This window comes from Clarias gariepinus, chromosome 25, assembly GCF_024256425.1.
Source record: "Clarias gariepinus isolate MV-2021 ecotype Netherlands chromosome 25, CGAR_prim_01v2, whole genome shotgun sequence".
NCBI classification, from domain to species: Eukaryota; Metazoa; Chordata; class Actinopteri; order Siluriformes; family Clariidae; genus Clarias; species Clarias gariepinus.
In genome coordinates this window covers 7013442-7034405 of record NC_071124.1, presented here as the reverse complement: position 1 = coordinate 7034405, position 20964 = coordinate 7013442, and the positions used below count along the sequence as shown (strand labels likewise).

Below are 20964 nucleotides of genomic sequence, written 5' to 3'. Positions count from 1 at the left end.
TCTAAACGGGTTTATTTTGTTTTTTCAGTCTAATGATGGCCTCCCTTACTTGCATAGGTGCCTTTTTTGACCTCATGTCAAGTGTGCGTGAACATCTATCAAATGCAAAAGTAACACCTGACCACCTTCAGGATTTGTACATACTTAATGAAGAAACAGTCCACACCCACTTGTCAAACATTTGTTCCATTATTTATGAGCCACCCAAATGGGGATGTAATGATCTGTACTTCCTGATTATTGCCATGCTTTTGTCAAAATCTCTTAAATTAAAGCTGAAGGTCCTGACTTCTCTCATATCTCGAGTGTTTTATTCCAAACAATGTGGTGGTGCACAGCGGCAAAACGTACCATTCCAATACTTATGAACCCAATCTTAGTCCTAGATTTGGATTTCTAGAAACCTATCAAAAATTATAGAACCTTAAAAATAAATTAACCAGACAATAGGTAACTAGAGAAAGAAAAAACACAAAAATTATGGTTTCAATATTTATTTCATGAAAGAAACTTAGCCTGTCGTCGTATGGTCAACAGGTTAAGCATATTATCTAAGCTCCATGTTGTTTTACCTGCCTCTGCTAACGCTGCAAATATGAAATCGCATCTTTAAGGAATGCTGTTAATGTACTGTATACCCTATGTCCAACAGAAGGTTCTTGACCACAAAGAAGTAAAAGTGTGTTGTGAAATTAACATATACTGTATATATATATATATTTAAAAAAAAAGACCTAGAAGGGAATAAGGACAATATTGCGTATGCGAGAACACCACTGTTTTGTTCATGCATTTTTTTCCCTTTTACTTGTGCTCTAGAAAGAAGGCACAAGACAACGTTTTGCGAGACACCAGAAACTTCAGAGAGCTGGAGCATCATAACGCTATGACATTTTTTTTTTCCCAAAAAGAACACCCCAAAATAAGAGGCAGGTCATTTATTTCAAATCATTGAAACTATCATGAAGAATTACACCTCTAATGTGGCTTGACATTAATTAGGACTATCTACATATACATATATATATATATAAAAAAAAAAAAAAAGAAGTCAAGATTGTATTTGTATTATGCATATAGTTTGATGGGGACAGGCATGTCGGCCCTAAATTTGCACTCGTCACACTCTGTCCTCAATGTGTACGCAAAAAAAAAAAAAATACAAATAAAAAACAGGTTAGACTGAAGCAGATCAAGTGGGTACTGAGAGTTGAGTACAGGGATGGGGAGGTGGAAAAGATGTAATATAAAAAGCAGCTTACAAATAAAAAGGAAGGGGGGAAAGAAAATTTGCTAACAAAAGTAAAAACCCATAAAAGTACACAAAGATGGAAATTCATGACTTTACATAAAATGGCCTTAATTCTCCATTTATTCCCACCAAAGGAGGCGTGAGGGCTCTACTGAGAACCTACAAGAAGCAAAATAAAAAACAAATAATCCATGCAGAAGAGTAATACAGAGTATTGAAAATGTAAGAATGGATGATTGCAACTTGTTTTTTTTTTCCCCCAGAAAGGCAAAACTACAGTGGTACTCTTATTGAGGGATTGTACGGGTTAAACTGCAGTTCTACATAAGCATTGAAAATATATTTAGAAGCTAAAATAAAAATGAAAAAAAAGAAGAAACACTGGCGCCTAAAAGCAAATCCCGAAAGCTACAGAGTGCATCATTTTTAAACACGACGACCCTCTCGTCACTTTACTCCACTTTTGAGCCTAGTCCAGTGTTGTTAAAAAATAAAAGAAAGAAAAGAAACCTGATGTCTTTTTTTTTCTTTTCAATTTTAAATCATTGCTGTTGCTTGACAATTTTTTTTTATTATTATTCTTTAAGTTTTTTTTAGCCGCTTCTTCCTTGCTGTTACTTCTTTTTTTCCTTTATTTGATTTTCCGGACTACTTTGTATTAACGCTCCTTTCAGTATTTCAAATGATGACTCTCCACACACATCAGCATTCAGCCCTGCCTGACACACATTCCAGTCAGTCTCACACACACGCACCCTTCCTTTCTCTCGCTCGCGCGCACACACAAACGCACACCCATTCGTTCGCTGACTTTGCACACATTGCGCAGTCGGGGGAACGACATGCGCTGAAAGTTCGGAGGTAAGCTCCGCGTCCTCGGCCCCAAGTCCATACATTCATACGCAGAAATGGCTCACTCGCACACACCTCCCACAGCGGGGCCCATTGTGGGGAGGGAGGGGGGAGACGCCAGCCGTTACGACACCTCCCGCTGCTCAGTTTGTTTTTGTGTATATTCTTGTTCAGAGGTTTTATCCGTATTGTGTCATTCCGTCCAATTGCTTGGTTGTGACATCTTGTTTCTCCCCGTGTTTTTTTTTTTTTTGCGCCGATTTGCTTTTGTTTGTCGTTTAGTAGACACGTCCTGATATTTGTGTGACATTTCGCGAAATGTCCTCTGAACGCATTCGGTGTAGATGGTTGTGTTTTTGCAACATTTAGTAGCCCACTCATTCTCACTCGCACCCACTCGCTGTCAAACTTCATTTGGACTGGATTCACGCCAGGATGCCAAACGAAATCCACACAATTTCTCTTGGATTAGATGCAGCCATGGATCCCATGAGCCAAGCACAATGGATCTAATTTCTCACATTCGCGCGCGCTTCTCTCTTTCTCTCCTAATTAATTTTTTTTGTACATGTTAGAATGCTGCATCGCAAACAAATCTCCAGATTTCACGTCGCCCTTCTAGAACTGGAATCCCTCGGCTGGCACGTTGGCTGATGAATTAAATCCGTATGTTCCACCTTGGATGGCCTCTGGAACCAGACTCGAGTCCTCATCAATCTGACGGGAGACATGAACGACAACTCGATTAGCCAACCCTTACCTCTATTAAAGGAGTGACATTAAAAGGCAGAAATTCAACATAGATACACATCAAATCTCTCTTATGAGCCTAGACTAATGTAGTAACTCAAAGCAGGTGAAGTCAGCCCTGAATCTTCTGTGTACATACACTAGGAAGCGCTCTGATCAGGGTCTTTTTTTTTTTTTGGCAGATCACAGAAATCAGGATTGACTGATGCCATTTAATTCCGTGCCGAAAGCACAACAGTAATTAACGACTGATTTTAAAGAAAAACAACACCATATATGGGTGTAATGGCGGTGTGTAAAATGCGTTTTTTTTTTTTTGCATCACAGAAACCATTTAAATCACTAAAGTACTCTTTTTTTTGTGTGTTTTATAGTCGTAAAATCAACTAAAAAGACCATAAAAATATGTGATCGCATGTGCCTATCGTATTTCTCACACGAGTGTGTCAAAGGGTGTGTATTGCGCAATAACGGACTGTTGTTAGTACTGGGCATCACTAATACCATGGAAAGCTTATGATTATTTCTTAAATATCTGTATATAATAATATTTAATTTATGGCATCTGGTAACAAACAACCATAAAATGCGTGGTTTGTGCCCAACACACGAACACGGAAGTGTGTTATAAAGCGTGGAGACTCCAGGAACAAAACGCGATTGGATTACATTTTACTGCTGTGTTGTATAAGGTAACTTTTACTAGGGTAAATACAGTAAAACGTGTGTGTGTACGTACATGCATTCTGTGTGTGCGCGCACCATAAATCATGTCAAATCCACTTTTGCTTTTGGATTAGAGTTTACGGATTACTAGTGTAAATACGGCTAAACCTGTGTGTGTATGCGCATGCGCTCGTGCGAATAATCCATAAAAGTCTAATAAATTATAAATCTGCCTAGACAGTTTACTTTAGTGTGTTTTATAGCAATTCCGTTGAAAAGTCTAATAGATTAATTATTTAAATAAGGTGTTTTTAAATATGATTTTTTTGTTATAATTTTTTTCATTGTATTTTTTAAAGAAGAAATGTTTGTGCATGTGCTTTAAATAAAAATAAAAAATAAAAATAAAACACTATATTGCGCAATCGCTTAGCCTTGATACAATCATTAAAACAGGGTTGCAAAAACCCACTAAAACTGCTCTGGGCTTTAAGTTTAAGTGTTCTATTATTGTATAGTATTATTCATATATAGTAAATCTTTAGCAGTGCTTAAATATGATTAATACCTGCGAACATATAAATATAAAACTTTTTTTAGAAAGCAGCAAACGTACCCAAACGCCCATGCTCGACTAAACAGCGAAAATGTTTCGTTCCTTAACTAGAATTATCAAGGGGTCTCTTATACACGCGGAAATGTGTATCCAAGATGTGACTGTCCTGCTTTACTCATTTGTTGTAGAATACAGCATATGGAACAATGCTGCAGCAATAAATAAATAAATCCAAATGTTTTTTAATTAAACACCGTCACTTTGTATTTGGATACAATTATAGCTACTCATCAGTAACCTGTGATGGTAGGTGTTTCTATATAAATATTAGAATTTCTGCATTTTTAAACATAATGAATTCCACTTTTTGATCCAAAATGTGTAAAGCAAGAGCTGGGAATGGCTTTTTATTCTTCTTTTCAACATTATTTTTGTGATAATGGTGTTTTTACTCTCTGTAGATGAAGGCTTGAGCTTTTTGAGCGCTTCTGCTATAGTTGGTAGAGCGAGGGTCGACATATCCAGCTGCTGCCTTTGTGAATAACTTTTCATACTCGCGCTGCGTTGTTCTAAAGTGGTGAATGAGGTTTGTTGCATTAAAGCTTTTAGTTAGTTCTTCTGCTTTAGAACAAACTTTGCATATTGCAAATTTGGTGTCTTTTGAAAGAGACCTGGGAATATTCACAGACTAGCGACTGCATGTTGATGTATCTGTTGACTTGTTATTTTATGTCATGGCGATAATATCGGTTGATGTGATCAGCTAGTTGAGACATGACCGATCTGTAAAATTAAGTGATTATCGACTGATGTCGATCGATCAGAGCGCCCTTAACATATATTTAACCCTGCATTATGAGCAGGTCACTAAACACACAACTTACATCATCAGACGAGAAGAACTGATCGATGATTTCGTAAGCAAGTTTGTAGATATCCTCATTCTCATGATTCTGCAGCTGCTCAATTTTCTCCAATCCTAAGCAAAAACAAATTTGTTAAAATGTTTTAAATCCTGTAAATTCTTCAGTCAAGCTTTCACAAACATTTATAAACTACTTTAAAGTCAAAAAACACAATAATCTACAAAAAAACCTACAAATTTAAAACTTTTCTAATATTGTGCCTCCAAAAGTATTGGATTAATAATGTTGAATCCGTTGCACCAACACAGCAATAAAGCAGCAACTTGTGCACAAGAAGTAAACAATTTGTAGCATTGCAACATAACAGGGAAGTAAGCTTTAGGGCTATGCGTTGGGCATTTTACACTTAAGCTACCACATCAAATATTACTTTTTAAAGTAATATCTGACTGTTTTACAGGTAGACGACGTTTATGTGGCGTGACTTCTTTTTTTTCAAAGAGGATGCCACTGGTTGTGTCGTAAAGAATAAAACTTGGTGTTTCCACCCCAATTACCACAGCAAATCAGTAACAATTAGATTTGTATTCAGTAAATTAATATTTTATCCGATTAGTGTCATATTACAGCCTATAAAACTAATTAGTTTACATTACCACTTACACCATTGTTTTGCTACGGTTATTTCCTAAAAAAGAAATTTTCAAAATCACAAACTATTTTTTTCTTCTTCCGTGAAATAAAATCTCTATTCGGCTATTACTATTAGTTTTAAATCATATGAAGTCCCTTTCCGTGGTTTCACTACAGAAACAGTGTATTAGAACGAGCACTGCAGCCAGAATTACACTCAAAGCTGCTGTTAGAGAAAATTAATCAAGATGACAACCCCTCTCACCTCCACACTCCTCAATCAGGTTCGCAATGGTTTCTGCCTCTTCGTCAGCCATCTTTAGAATATTGCTTAGTCCATCCAGAACCACCTGCACCACCTGAGCATCCTTGACTGTCAGCAGGTTACAGAAGGGTGGAATGACCTGCTGCTGGATCAGGTATGCCACCTAGAGAACAAGATGGACAACTACATCATCGCTGAAGCAATTTTTATTTGGTTCTCTTTGTTAAGACCAAGCATAGGATGATGAATTCTTTTTGGTTCGCTAGTATAAAGTCCTGGTTCGCTTAGCATTCATGCTGACATTTTCAACATCAGACCGAAAGACAACAGAAGACGGGGGGATTTTAAAAAACACAAAATAAAAATAAATCAGTCAAAAATGTACACACTTAAAGAAAAGAGAAATAGTATAATGTATAATATATTAATACAAGTTAAAAAATTGTATAGCAATAAATTTAGAATTAAAACATTTACAAAAACAAGTTTTTCTTTCTTTCCCTGAAGTGTGTATACACTTATTTATACATTTACATTATTTATATACATGGTGGTAACTTTACCTGCTGAAAACTCAGTCTATAAAAATATGTTATACACTGAAAACACCAGCATGCGCACCAAAAAGGGCGCTAATGCATCTAATGTTAAAACCTTAAAAAAATATTAGTTCATCTTAAAATTAATTTTTAATATGCGCTTATGGAGCGTGCAATTAAATAACAAATACATTTATTAAGGGAAAAAACTAAAAACTACAAGCAGTGATCTTTAATCATTTGATATGTCTTTCCCAACTCCTGCCTGCATGCCATGAAAGTACAGCAGAGCTGCGCCCTATACCCGAGAGCACTCAAAAACACAAGATATTTTTATTCATCCGTTTAACTATTGTACCCTTGCGAGCGCTTTGTCATTGAACGCAGCCCCCGCCGGGTTTTAATGAGCGCTCTTGCCCATAGTGACATGTCCCTAAATGCTCATTAAGTTGGCTTGAGAAAGCCAACTTACTGATATCCGACTTAAACTTATTATTACTCCGAGACTAAATTTTTCAAACGCTTCTCCTCCTAGAGCTTTAACTCCACTAACTCCAAACTCGGCCCAGACCTTCAGACTGATCTCACGGGGTGTGCTATATCTTTTCTAACTGATCGGACTTACTAATTGCCCCGCAGGGGCAATTAACCGCCCCAAAAATCCCATTGACTTAACATTGAGAGAATTTTGACGGTTTGTTGCGCAGAGAGGGAATTTTGTAGAAACGTTAAATTAACCCTATTTGAAGATGTTTGCAGCCTTTGTCAAAAGATACCATGCACAAGGGTATAAGTTTTACCCCCGGGGCAAGAGAGGTCCCCAATTTGCCCCATTGACATATAATGGGGATTTTGGCGATGAACTAGTCCCGCACCATTTATCGTAGACCCATGAGTGAGGTGTCAAAGCGTGCAGAATATTCAGGAAGAATTTTTCTATGACTTTCCTAAGGGGTGGGCGGTTAATTGCCCCCACAGGGCCCCAACATTGAGACCAACATTAACCGAATCCCATGAGTGAGGTGTCAAACCGTGCGCCCTATTCGGGAATGGGGTGCCGTGACTCTTCTAAGGGGTGGGTGGTTAATTGCCCCCGCAGGGGGCAATTAACCCCCCACAGACTTAACATTGAGACTAACTTTGCCCGAGTGCCATGAGTGAGGTGTCAAACCGTGCGCCTTTTTCGGGAATGGTGTGCTATGACTTTTGGTAGGGATCCGTCGCACGGTTTTCCCGAAATTCCCAAATAACCACCCCATTTTCCCCTATTTATTTCAATGGGAAATGGCCCGAAAAAGGGTGAAAACATGGGTCACTTTGAAAGCTTACCGTTCGGCCATAATTTGTCGTAGAAACATCATTCAAAGTTTAAACGGGTCACAAGACTTTGGACTTTTACGGATTGGGTCCATGTTTTGATAACTTTCACGGTTGCTTTACGAGAGCAGTTTAAGTTTGATGAAAATTTAGATTTTTCACCACGCGTGCCACTGTCAACTGCCATATTCACAGAGTGTGAATCGGAGGGTGTCTTTACACTGTCACCACGTCAGTATAATACACTCTACGGGCATGAGGATTCAATATGTCGTAGTCAGGAAGTTCCTGCCACTCACGGTGAAAGAATTTTTGCGATCGGACCCACGGTTCTCGGTTGGGAAGCGTTTGTTTGAGCGCTTAATTATTACAGTTTGCGGTTCTCTGTGTCTGTCACAGAAGAGTGTGCGTGCGCATGCACGACCCATCCCCCACACCACCACCCCCCACAACCCCCACCTCACTAATGCCAATTAGACTCAATCAAACTTCTCTTCTATGTACTATTTCTAACCCATTCAAACTCATATATCTCTCTATCTATCTATCTATCTATCATCTGACTATTTCTAACTAATCTATCTATCTATCTATCATCTGACTATTTCTAACTAATCTATCTATCTATCTATCTGTAATGTGACTATTTCTATCTATCTATAGACTCAATCATGAATCTATCTATCAATCTATATATCTGTAACTGTCTATCTGTCTGACACTATCTATCTATCTGTCTTTTAAAACTTTTAAACTTAAACTGTTTTAACTTTTTTAACTTCTTAAACTATTTTAAACTTTTCACACTTTTAAACTTTTATCTCCGGCTTTCTCAAGCCAACTTAAAGTTTGTCTAAACAAACTTTTGTATCTAGTTTAAATTAAGATTTAATTTGGCAGTTGTTTAGTTTATTAATTGTGTTGGGTAATTCTTTTTTCTAAACTCTTCCAGTACCTTGCTAACTAGGTACTGGAAGAGTTGACCCGCCCACCCATCACTGCCTGTACATCGGATGTCACTGTGACACAATCGACCAGTGAATGTTCTTAGATAATGCTGGTAAAGCAGTAACAGTACAGTGATATCAGAAACCAAGCACACACAATGTCCAAAAGTTTGTGGACACCTGGCCATCACACCCATAACTGCAGACTGAACACCATTCTGTATTTATCCCTCTCAGCTGTTGTTATAACCTCTACTCATTTGGGAAGGCTTTCCACTAGGGTCTTGTGGTGTAAATTTTGAGATGCGTCATACATTCAGGCACAAGTCAAGGTTGGATGATGAGGCCTGCTCAGAGATCAGGGCTCTAGTCTGCACTTCAACTCCATGTATATATGGAGCTTACTTTTTTTACACAGACACACACTGAGTAAGACAGTGAGGTGTCCATGGCCAAAAATACTTGGAGAAACAACTGGCAGTGGCTTACCTGTTCTTTTCTACCGCTGATTGTGAGGTTACTGATGGCCCAAGCTGCCTCTTTCTGAGTGCCGAAATCTCCCTGCAAGAACACGTTGCCAATTAGACCTTCAAAACTTTTCGCTCTTAAAGTAATGAACAACAGCAAAACCGAAACTTGTCACTACTGGTCAAAAATTATTGAATGTTACAAGATTCACTCTCACTCATTCACAAACTCAGCATGCACGCACACACTCGCTGACACACTTCGGAAAACTTGGGAACTCCAGTTAGCCTAATCTGCATGTCTTTGGACTGTGGGAGGAAACCCGGAGTACCAGAAGGAAACCCAACAATCACAAAGAGAACATGCAAACTTACAGGATTTACAATTCCCAATATACAAAAAGGCTTATTTAACATCTTTAGCACAAAAGATGGAATTATGGACAGTAGAGCAGAGTTAACTGTTGTAAAAGAACGGAAATTAACAGATCATGAACAGACAGATGCAGGCACCTTGTCGAGCAGAAGGATGATCATGGGCACCAGACCGGCATCGATAACTGCCTGAACCTGCTGCTGGTTCCCAGCTGTGATGTTAGACAGGAACCACACCGCTTCCTGCAAAAAAGATGTTAAATTCCGGTTAAAGAGTTGCACCCGTTTCATAGCGCCTGCTGTAAATTCCTGTAAGCTGCAAACATTCGCAGGGACGGTATTGGATCAGACTGCAGGAAGATATGGGAGGAGCCACAACTCCCTGAGCAAGACAGCGGCACTGCGAGGGCTGTGGATGGGAGCGGTATTGAGGCTCTGATCATCGGCTCAATCACGGGAGGGCCTCTGTTTTGAGTGATGAGCCTCAGATGCACTCCCTTTTCTTCAATGAATCAAGGGTCTCAGGCACTCCCAGTCCAACAGCTGAACATTCCATACACACACACATGCACACCATTTAAAACACCTCCCATCCCTTTAAACACTTACTTTCACGCTGTTGTGAACCATAAAACTAAACCTAACCCTAGTCACAGTCTAGACCTATATCTATATCTATCTAGGAGCTTTGTTCCTTTGGCAGATCTTCTTCCATCCAGGGTGTCAACGTCGCCTGTGGCCCATATTAAAGTCTAAAAAAAACCACGCGCACGTCAAACACACGAGTGCCGAGTCTCCCGTTTTCATCACTTCCAATACCAGATCTGCATTGCGCATACAAGAATAGGAAAATGTGTTCAGATACAATGTAACAATAATCAGTGACTGTGTGTGTACCTTGTTGATCTTTTCCTTGGGGTGAGAGAGCAAGGCAGGGAAGTGGCTCAGGGCGTCGCAGTTCAGCACCACCTGTGTTTGTTCGTCAGTGCCAGTCACGATGTTTCCCACTGCACGCAGAGCTGCGGTCTTAAGAACAAAGAAACAGCCTTATGAAAACATTCTACCCCGTGTAAACACTTGCATATTTTCCAGCAAGATTCCGGTCAGTGATTTCCAGTCAGTTTTCCTTTATTATTTTACCTTCAGTAAAACAAAAAGCTGTTTTTTGAACCTTGATCATTTTAGATTTCCAGTCAGTGTTCCATTTTTTCCAGTAAAACTGAAATAAACCTTAAGTAAGGGATTGTTACTTGACAATGCAACTGAACTCACCTGAACTTTGACCTCCTGGTGGCTAAGGAGGGGCACCAGGTGGGGAACGATGCCAGAGTCTATAACCATCTGGATCTGCTCGTTGCCAGCGTCGGTCAGATAAGACAGAGCCCAGACCGTGTCCACGAGGATCTGATCGATCAGAATCGCAACATTACACTTACACTCAGCGTGCAGAACCACCTCCCAAATTCTGGGATACACGGTCCGCCGTACAAACCGTAAAAAATAAAAACAGTCTGTGGCAAAACTTACATTGACATCTGTGTGATGAATCAGGACACACAGGGCAGGCAGGATCTGTGGAAAACAATAATAATAATTCAAATAAATATGGCAACATACGTAGAAAATGTATGAAACCTTTAAAACATCTCCCCATTGATTATAAATTGTTTTATCATTAAATGTGATGCCCGACGGTCACCCCACAATTACCTCCTGGATGGTCTCCATGGGTGGGGGCGGATCCTTGTGACGGCACAGGTTAACCATAACCCAGGTGACATTGCGCAGGAAGGTGATGGGGATGGAGGGGCTGATGAAGGACAGCAGGGGCTTGACGACACCCAGGCTGATTACATAATCCCTGCACTGGGGACCATCACCTAGGGGAACATCACACCTCATATATAACTCGCTGCTGCTCACCAAACAGACCTCTTAGATTTCCTCTTAATGTGTGCAGAGTCATAATTCGAGAAGTGCTTAATATATATTAAACAGCCATAAAATATACTGAAGGCATTCATGAATATTTAAACAACATATTTAAACAGATATCAATGTTATTAAAAAAAAAAAAGAAAAAAAAAAGAATAAGGATAAGAATTAAATGTAAAAAAGGAAACTTTTTACACATCTTGCTAAAATTTGAGTGAGAACTGGCTATGTTGTTAGACTATGAAATTTAGTAAAAAAAAAAAAATTGTGGGACACCCTGTAATAGGCAATGTTAATGTTCACTATGTTGAAGTCTTATTTTAAGGAGAAGTGGTGATGACACACTGCAGACGGAAAAAATAAAAAGTTTGTCCAAGATCATCTAGACTAAAAAAAAAAATAAATAAAAAAAAAAAAATATATATATATATATATATATATATATATATATATATATATATATATATATATATACACACACACACACACACACACATACATACACACACACACCACAAATCAAATCAGCACTTGTGCATCATGATAACATGGTATCAGTTGGTCCCCTATGATTCACATCTCTATATCTCTACAAAGAAGTATATTATCATCTAATTTGTTTAACTAGATGAAACAAAACCACATATAATATACTCTGGAAGCATTTTTCAACCCCCCTACCATTAAACAAAACTGAGAACTAAAGAAAGATTGATGCCCCACAGGCCCAGGTGATGAACCAGTGACTTACCAATGATGTTACCTAAAGCCCAGACAGCTTGCTCACACACATTCTGATGGGGAGAGTGAAGCAGCCTCAGGAACAGGGGAACTGCATCTGTGCATTCACATACAAAAAAACAACAGAATGACTCAGACTGCCGTCTCTCAGTATCAGGCCAGCACTGTGATGAACATGCAGTCTCTCTAAATTCCCTGGCACATGTCATTTTGTGAATACTGGTTTTCTGCTTGACCATTACTGAAATGCAGTCGGTCTTCAACATGGCATATAAATACCCTTTATGAATGAGTTTTTCTCTCCTACTGTCCAGTTTAGTAAATGATCAGCTGTCTCTCCTCAATCATGCACCAGTCTACCAACATATGCTTCCGCTGAGATGCATGAAGCTGGGAAAAATCATCTTGTCAAAACCACTGCTGTTTCTTGTCTTCCACAGCCATGAGCTCAAAGATGCAAATGATTGGCTTGTGTCACTGTGATTGACAGCTGAACCAGAGGACGCCATGTTTCCCCAAACACGTTTGCTCCCTTGACTTCTCGACACAACTGGTACTCGCATTGAAATGTATTGCACCCCAACTACAGGGTAACTTTCTGGGCATTTTTGTTAGTTGTATCCCAATTCATTATAAACTTCTTCCCTGTTTATTAATAACGCACTACAAAATACACGCTTAAATCAAATACAGGGATTAGAAACACATTTATCAAAAATATGACTAAAATCAAAAGCACAGCACCCTTAAATGGAACACTTACTGGACTGCACGACTGCCTGCGTTTGCTCCGAGGTCCCTGAAGCGATGTTGGTCAAAGCCCAAGCTGCCTCGAACTGCAGAGACGGGCTTTAGAACAAAAGGGCTAAAGGTCAACTTTCTGACGCACCAAAATGGTAAGTAAATATATATATATATATAAAAACCAAACTAGATAAGGGCTTACTTGTCATCTCTGTCCAGGCAGTGCACAAGAATAGGCAGAATACCAGACTTTATCAAATCATCTATGGGAGGGTTGCGGTCACTCGATAACAGTTTCCTAGGGAGGAAACAAAGTATTATGAAACTGCAAAGACACATCGGGAAAACAGGAGCACTTTTTAAGTTGAGTCCGGTTCCTCTCAAGGTTTTTCCTATTGCCATCTCAGGGAGTTTTTCCTTGCCACCGTCATCCTCGGCTTGCGCTCATCTGATCAATTTGATTCATACACATTCACATTACATACAAACTTTAATTCTTTCGATTGTGTAAAGCTGCTTTGCGACAATGACCATTGTTAAAAGCGCTATACAAATAAAATTGAACTGAATATTAAGCATGCACATACTAGGCTTTTTTACTTAAATGCACCTCCAACAATGTAAGATGATGCCAAAATAAATACAAACCAGATTGGCGAGTTCATGCTCCAAGTGGAATTTTAGTGCTGTTTACAGCATCACGCTTTGACAAAATCACATGCAGATTAGATGTATCCAGGTTATCGGTCTTTCATTAGGCTGCCTTGGAGTTAAGCAGGCTCACCAGTGTTTACTGATTTTTTTTTATTTTTATTTCGCGTAAAGGAAAAACTTTCTACTCTATTAACCTTCTCATATAGATATGAGACTTATGCTACTATTTGCCATATTAATTAATGTTAAGTGTTAAATCGAGAATAGGGTTGGGTCCTGAAAACCAGTGCCAATACGGCACGGTACCTATATAACCGGTATGTACCGAACCGAAACAGAACGCAAATTTAGGTGCCTCATTTCTGTTCAGGCACCGGTATCGTTTTAAAAGTACCGATTTGGCACCGGTATCGGGGGGAAAAAACAAAAGACAAAAAAAAAAATACCTAATCGAGAATCATAAAAAAAAGTGAAAATCTAGATGCTACTCAGACTAAGAACATTGTTACAGAAAGTTTTTAACCGTTTCAGGTGAAAACAGGCAGCACAAACCTGCCAGATAAATAAACCCACACTGATGCTTTCACTTTCCTAACTAATTTATGAATGTGTCCGCCCCAGCTGTACTTTGCGTCTAAAACAACAACAACGGTGCACGCAGCAGTATCTGGGGAGGATCTGACATTCCAACGAGTGCTTTGAAAATGTGCACACAAACGGCTCTCGGGTGCCTCGTCAGATAGCTTACCTGGCAGCCTGCACTGCACTCAGCTGAATGCCCTGGTTGTCACTGGTGGCATTCTGGAATGGACAATTGAGGACATGTAACAGGATGCAATAACAGGGCACATTAAGAGACAATGAAAGATTTCATTACCAGAATGCACGTGCTTGTACATACTGGAATGCCCCAAATTATCACACTTAAATTATAATAGTATGGTAGATAATTAGCTTTAGAAAACATGACATATTGTAATATTGCAATCTTATACAGTAAGCACTTACTTGAACGATTGCCTCCAATGAGGTGTTTTGCTAAAAAAAAAAACAGGAAAAAAAAAACAGAAAATAGTCAGGAGCCATCCTTTACTGATTAATAATATAAATTTACCAAATAAAAATAAAACCATCAGTAGCGTAGACCATATGGACACAGGTGACACAAACAACTTTAAATGTTCTAAAAGTTCCTTATTTAGCTTTAACCATGACTTATTCATGAAAGCTTCAAGTCTCATATAATTAACACCCTGTTGCACTTATTCATGTAGCCATGACATTATTTCCAAAATGATGATTATGCGCTGGGTAGCACATGTGACAGAACTAGTTAATTTTAAAAAAATTAAAAAAATAATAAATAAATAAAAGCTTTAATATCTCATTTTATATTTAGTCTGTTCTGATGGCATTCACGAACAAATTGATTAATATAAAACAAAATCATTCATTTTAAAAATGTGTTCTGTTTGGTATGGTGTATATCCCCAATTACTCCCTTTAAACGAGAAATATGTCTGGACTCGTATGGATTAAGACAAGCACTCCACAACCAATCAAACTGAAATCGCAGTAAGGATCCATGCAGTTATCTAATCGCAAAAAGGTGCAATTAATCACAGGTAATGTACGCGCACACAGTAATACATGTGAACTTTTGTTTTGCCTGAAGCGTACCGAACATGACCTATGGACTCAGACTTTAAAAACTCGATCAAAAGGCCCATTTATCAGTGCATTGTTTGTTTTAAACTACTGCTATTTGAGGCTTTAATGACCAGGAAACACTAATCTGGTGCCTTTGGTTTAAAAATTTGCATTAATAATTAATATGGCAATAATATCAGTCATCGTGTCAAAACAGAAAACGTCAAAAAGACAAGGGAAGGGATATATATATATATATATATATTTCTTATCACCAGTCTCATTATTACTTAGCAAAGGTCTCAGTGTCTGAAAATACAAGCTGGCTTTGTGAGAATATTTATAGTGCTGTTATTTGCTTCTAGTCTACAGAGATAAGTTTGAATATTGCACCGTGCATTTAATAACTAAACATTATAGTTCAAATCGCAATTGCAATGTGTCAAAAATAATCCCTAATTAACACAAAGAACATTTAAACCTCCTTTACCGTCCTGAAATCTCCATCCACGTCAGAGTCGTCGCAGATGTCCTCATGAGGCACGTTCCTCCTTTTCAAAAGGTGCTCATCCCTCTTATTCTACAATAAAACAAAGTGCACATTATTACATTTGCTGAGGAAGTGACATTTTCCTCAACATAAATATTTTTTATAAAAATGTACATCAGTTAAGAATGAGCCATGAGCTTAGACTTTCAGTCAATTTATCATTTCAATAACACTATACTGTACAAAAACAAAAAAACAAGCCCTGAATTCTTATTACTGATTGGTCAGGAGGAGTTTCATTCATTTGATCTGTTCTGACAGTTGTGTCAGCTGCAGGGTAAAAATCAGAGGTAATTCAATTAAAAATGCATGTAATCAATCATCAGCATGTTGAAGTGCTTTTTCTAAGGACACGTTGATTCATTTACAGAAGGCCTGCAAAGTGTAAAAAAGCTTAGTTAGTCTTCAAGATGGAGGGCTTTGCGATTCTATGGTCATGTAACATACAGAATTTTTTTTTTTGGTTGCACCCCAACATCCTGTTGTTGATTACTTTTCTACCCAAAACCACATGCAAGCTTATTTTCCCCCACCCTTTAAACAGCATGTTAACACCTAAGAGAAGCCATCAGACCTACTGAAACACATCCAGCATCAAAGAAAATGAAGAAAAAAAAAAGACGACTCTTATATGACTCAGGATTACCTTTCTCAGTTCGACAACCACCTCTGTGCGCTGTCTTCTCATTGTCTGTCAAAAAGAAATAAAGGTCAGTTATTTAAATGCTAAAATGTTACTCATCAAAAAGAAACATCATTTCAAACACACAAACTATGTCCACCCGCAAGGTCTACCAGACATATCGAGAAGCGAGCACTCTAAAAACAGTAATGAGTGTGCAGAGACATTTGCAGCATAGTCTGGTGTGCGAAACCCTGATTTCTGCCCTCGCTGCATGATGCGCAATGTGTGCGCCGAAGATCACTGTGAGCCAAGCCTTGGCTTCGAATAAGCCTAGGAAGACAGATGGTAAATCTGTGCGATGCATTTATTAACCAAGTATTCATAGCCTCTATTCGTTTATCTCTGTCCCAAATAACCCTGCTGATAAAGCAACCTGTGAGTTGAGGCATATTTTAAGACATGACGTTGATCTTGATAGCGTGTATAGATGTAAGACATTGTTAAGGGCTTTGAGTCATTACGTAGCTTGCTACTTGAAAATAAACAACTGATGTCAGACCATAAAGAAAAAAAAGGTCTGATTCAAACGATAAATATGGCAGAATTTTTTTCCCCCAGCATAACCATGAAGGCGACAGGGACGGACCATGTGCATGCCCGTGCCACACTTAGCCGAGCTGTGAGCTTCATGTGTGAGAACACCAGAGGTCTCAGAAACGTCTGCCTCATCATAGTTGTCACTGAAGGGACAGCTCCATGCACAAAATTCAACGAGGTAGAACATGATCATGGGAACACCTTGATACGATCATGTTTCCGGGCAGAGGAGGAAGTGAATGTCCCATTCGCAGTCCTACTAAACTGCTTGTTTTATTCTTGAAAACAAAAGGTTCATTGACTGACTGTGCAGAATTGATGACTGCAGGTTTTACTGCCACCCCATGCAGATTAAGAGCAGCAGGCATTGTTTACTTGGTGACCCAAAAAAATTAATAAAATAATAAATAAATAAAAAACATGTCAAGCAACGTCTGAGAACGTGAACAAGAACGTAAGGAATCCTAAACTCCTCCTCCATTTTTATATGCATTTCTTTTTTACATATAGCTAAAAATATAACTGAATATGGGTACATTGTGTCCTAGTTTGTTTGCTTGAATAAGTAGGGTGGGAAAGCTTGTTCACCTCCCTGTTATTGTGCGTTAGGCTGTTTAAATGATTTAAACAAACCTGACAGATAAACGCAGAGTTTAACATGACTTGGTTCCCCTGGCTGATTTCTCACCATTATTTTTAGCCATGCCTGTCCAGGGGTAATCAGAGATGACATTTTGCTATACATGTTTAAAAGTGGTTTTAGGGACAGGGAGCCTCACGCTCATTACCAGGTGTGGGGAACGGGAGGTATAGGTAAATGATGAGCCTTGATAGTGTAAAGGCACGATTGCTGCCCCTCCCCACTTTCCAGCACTCACATTGTTTTTCTCTGTACTCGGGTACACTTGCATATTTTTCACCCTCCACACAGAAGGTGGCAGTATGCACCTGTTTGATTGTGAGCCACCATTAAACACAGAAGAACAGAAGAAGGTGGATCTTTGTGCCTAATATTATTGATATTTTTTGGGGAAATGTCAAGAGTAGGTTAATGATTTTAAAATTAGTAAAATGAGTTTACTGAGCAACATTTGACTAATTTCGTGCTGGATTTCTGACAAATTATAATCCCACTTTTCTTTTAACATCCTGTTAAGGGGGTTCTTTGCATAAACATTTTGCGTTTGGAAAAACTTGTGCTTCTTAATATCTTTAAAATTGTGTGAGAATTCTTACAGAACTATAAACATGCGACACTTGGGCAGTTTGATAAGGTGGGACAGACCATAGGAACACTGGAACATCCACCTATCTCTGACATTTCTAATTAAGGCGACGGTTCCCGAGCACGGAGCACTTGTGTTCCTTGCTTTAGGAAACGGACAAGTGTTTTTGGAAAAAGATCCCAGGGATCTAAGGCGAAAAGCACAACATTATTCGCTTCCAAACGTTAAGTGCTTGTGGAAAGAAATCCTTGGATGTCACAAAAAAACATACAAAAAAAGTGGGACAATTTGTCCTGTGAAATCTGGCCCTGAGATGGTATGTGCTTTAAGTACTTTCATTTCTGCCCATGCGACACACTGATGCATGTCTAATTCCACACTGTAGAGAGTGCTACGCATCACTAGAGATGGTGGGGGGACCAATTCTGTTATGAATCATGATTCTTTAGTGTGGCAATTCTTGCATCGCCGCACTGACGACTTTTGAAACAACAATTTCAATGTTTATAATAGAGATGAACCAGTCGATCGAACAGCGAACAGAATCATGTTTTTCAGTTTGATTGGATGTGACCGATGATCAGCCTCAGAAATAACTCGGAGTGCAGAAGAATTTGCCTCAAAACTAATCATTACACATGCTTACAATAGTCTCAAAACATCACTAAGTGAGCAGCCTTATGTGACTGTGTGCTACAAACCACTTAACCAACATGCTCACTGTCAAGTTTTGAGAATTGAGCTACAGGAGGTACAGTGATCCGTTTACACATTTTTATCCCGTGTGGTAGGAGTGTTTATTTGTCTAGAAATAATGATGGTGAATGACGGAGATACGTGCTGCTAAGTAAAATGTTACACTATTGTATTTAAAGTTACATTTAATTATTGATTAAACTTTTTAAATGTTTGAAATTATAACAAAAGTAGGGGGGAAACTGCAATACTGAATTGGGATATTTACCAATCGTGATACAATTTTAAGCAAATCGGCATCTAGGTATCGTGATAATATCGTATCTAGTGGTGACTGGTGATTCCCATCCCAACTCATCATCCTTAGGGTTAACAGTTCTGGGAGGGGGTGGGACATCCGTGTTTTCTGGAGTATTTCATTGGATGATAAGAAGAGTAGAACAGCATGAGTCATCACAAAAACCCTGGAAAAACTACTTTGATGCTTAACACTAAGGCCTGAGGTTTCTGGGGTACTTTCTCTCTCTCTCTCTCTCTCTCTCTCACACACACACACACACACCCCCAGACAGACATCCTGTTCTCCAATAAATAAATAAATAAATAAATAAATAAATGAAAACTACTGAAGATTTAAGGGATTTCTTACAGCACTACTAGGAGTAACTACAGAGTCGCATTAGTCATTTATTCCTTCAGGGGATGATAATAATGCTAAATCCAAACAGACAGATTGTAGAACTATCTAGAAAATACTTGAAATGTTTTAGCTTTAAGTGAATACTTTTCTTTCTTGAGTATAAGAATATAACGTTTTTTTTTTCCTTTTACACGCTAGCCAGGAAGGCTATTTATCGAAGATACAAAGCAATTACCAATGCGGCATCTAGTTAACCAGTTGCTAACCAGGTGCTAACTAGCTGTAAGCTAGTCAGTCGTGTTCGAAGCGCGGTAACACGCTGATATCTTCATTTTATATAGGTTAATACAATACTTTATATTTTTTACGATAAACTTTGAAACTCAACCCAAACTATGTGTTGTGGCTCTTTCTAGTACATACATAATGTTTTACATAACGCTTTAGAGGCGTCACTAAGCTACATGGCTAGCCTGGGCCGGTTAGCTAGCTAACGTTAGCTATTCCTAGGTGATTATTCTAGGCCAAAAGAATGTCACATGCTAAACGGACCTAGCGGGAAACTTTATACACTTTTTTAACAACAGTATTACTCCGGATTGTACCAGATATAGCTTAAAGGAGATAAAAGTCATTATTATAAGAAAATAAAATTATTTGAGTTAAATTCTAAACGAGTAACTAGGCAAGGTTCTGAGCTAGCATGCTAAATCTGGCTAATCAGAACAAAATGTTAAACCAAGCCGAAATCCCATACAAATATACAAAACCAAGAGTAATGCTATATTAAATTAAACAGCTTTTAGTATGTTATATTTAATAACCTAGTGTGTTTTTTGGTATTTTATTCACAGACGGAGAGGGTTCAAAGCTGCGGCTAGCGCCGGGGCGGAGAAGGGAAAGGAAGGGCGAGTTGCTAGCTAGCGCAATCGTTTCACGTGAATCGCACGATTTCAGGGTGTATTGCGCGTTATTAGATTTTCACGGTGAAACCCGTCTATTTAAAAATTGCACCTAGATTTCAAGGAGACACGCTTTAAAGGCGAAAATCTTGATGAATTACGAACGACGTCACAACGGGAACTGGAGCCACAAACCAGCGCAAACACAGCGCGGAAAAAAAAATCGAGCTGCGTGTACTTACTTCCAAATCGCGACCTTTATTCTTGAAATTTTTCAGCCGCTGGTTGTCCAACTTCTCGTTATCATTCATCTTGGCGAATATATATATTTACTGATTCAAATGAAACACGGAAAAAAAAAATCTTCTTCTACTATCTATCGATCTGTCCACACAGCCCGTTCACTTCGGCTCAGCTAACCACCGGACTATTTTTTTTTTTCCCTTGCTAGCAAGTAACAGCCTCGCAGTGCATGATGGGAATGCCGGTGGTATGGGTGCAGTCGAAGCCTTTGGGCTG

The 20964-nt window shown here is 38.7% G+C and overlaps 1 protein-coding gene across 1 annotated transcript; it reads right to left on the bottom strand.

Moving 5' to 3' along the window:
* Positions 1–923: 923 nt before the first annotated feature.
* Positions 924–20923, bottom strand: kpna4 (karyopherin alpha 4 (importin alpha 3)). The gene is made up of 17 exons (XM_053486496.1): positions 20688–20923; positions 16406–16450; positions 15700–15789; positions 14568–14597; positions 14308–14360; positions 13108–13203; positions 12925–13010; positions 12172–12258; positions 11196–11365; positions 11013–11057; positions 10758–10889; positions 10383–10511; positions 9624–9728; positions 9133–9204; positions 5841–6003; positions 4961–5055; positions 924–2821 (listed from the first exon to the last, which is right to left on the bottom strand). The coding sequence occupies exons 1-17, from the start codon at positions 20754–20756 to the stop codon at positions 2723–2725; spliced, it is 1566 nt and encodes a 521-aa protein (XP_053342471.1). The 5' UTR covers positions 20757–20923; the 3' UTR covers positions 924–2722.
* Positions 20924–20964: the final 41 nt, after the last annotated feature.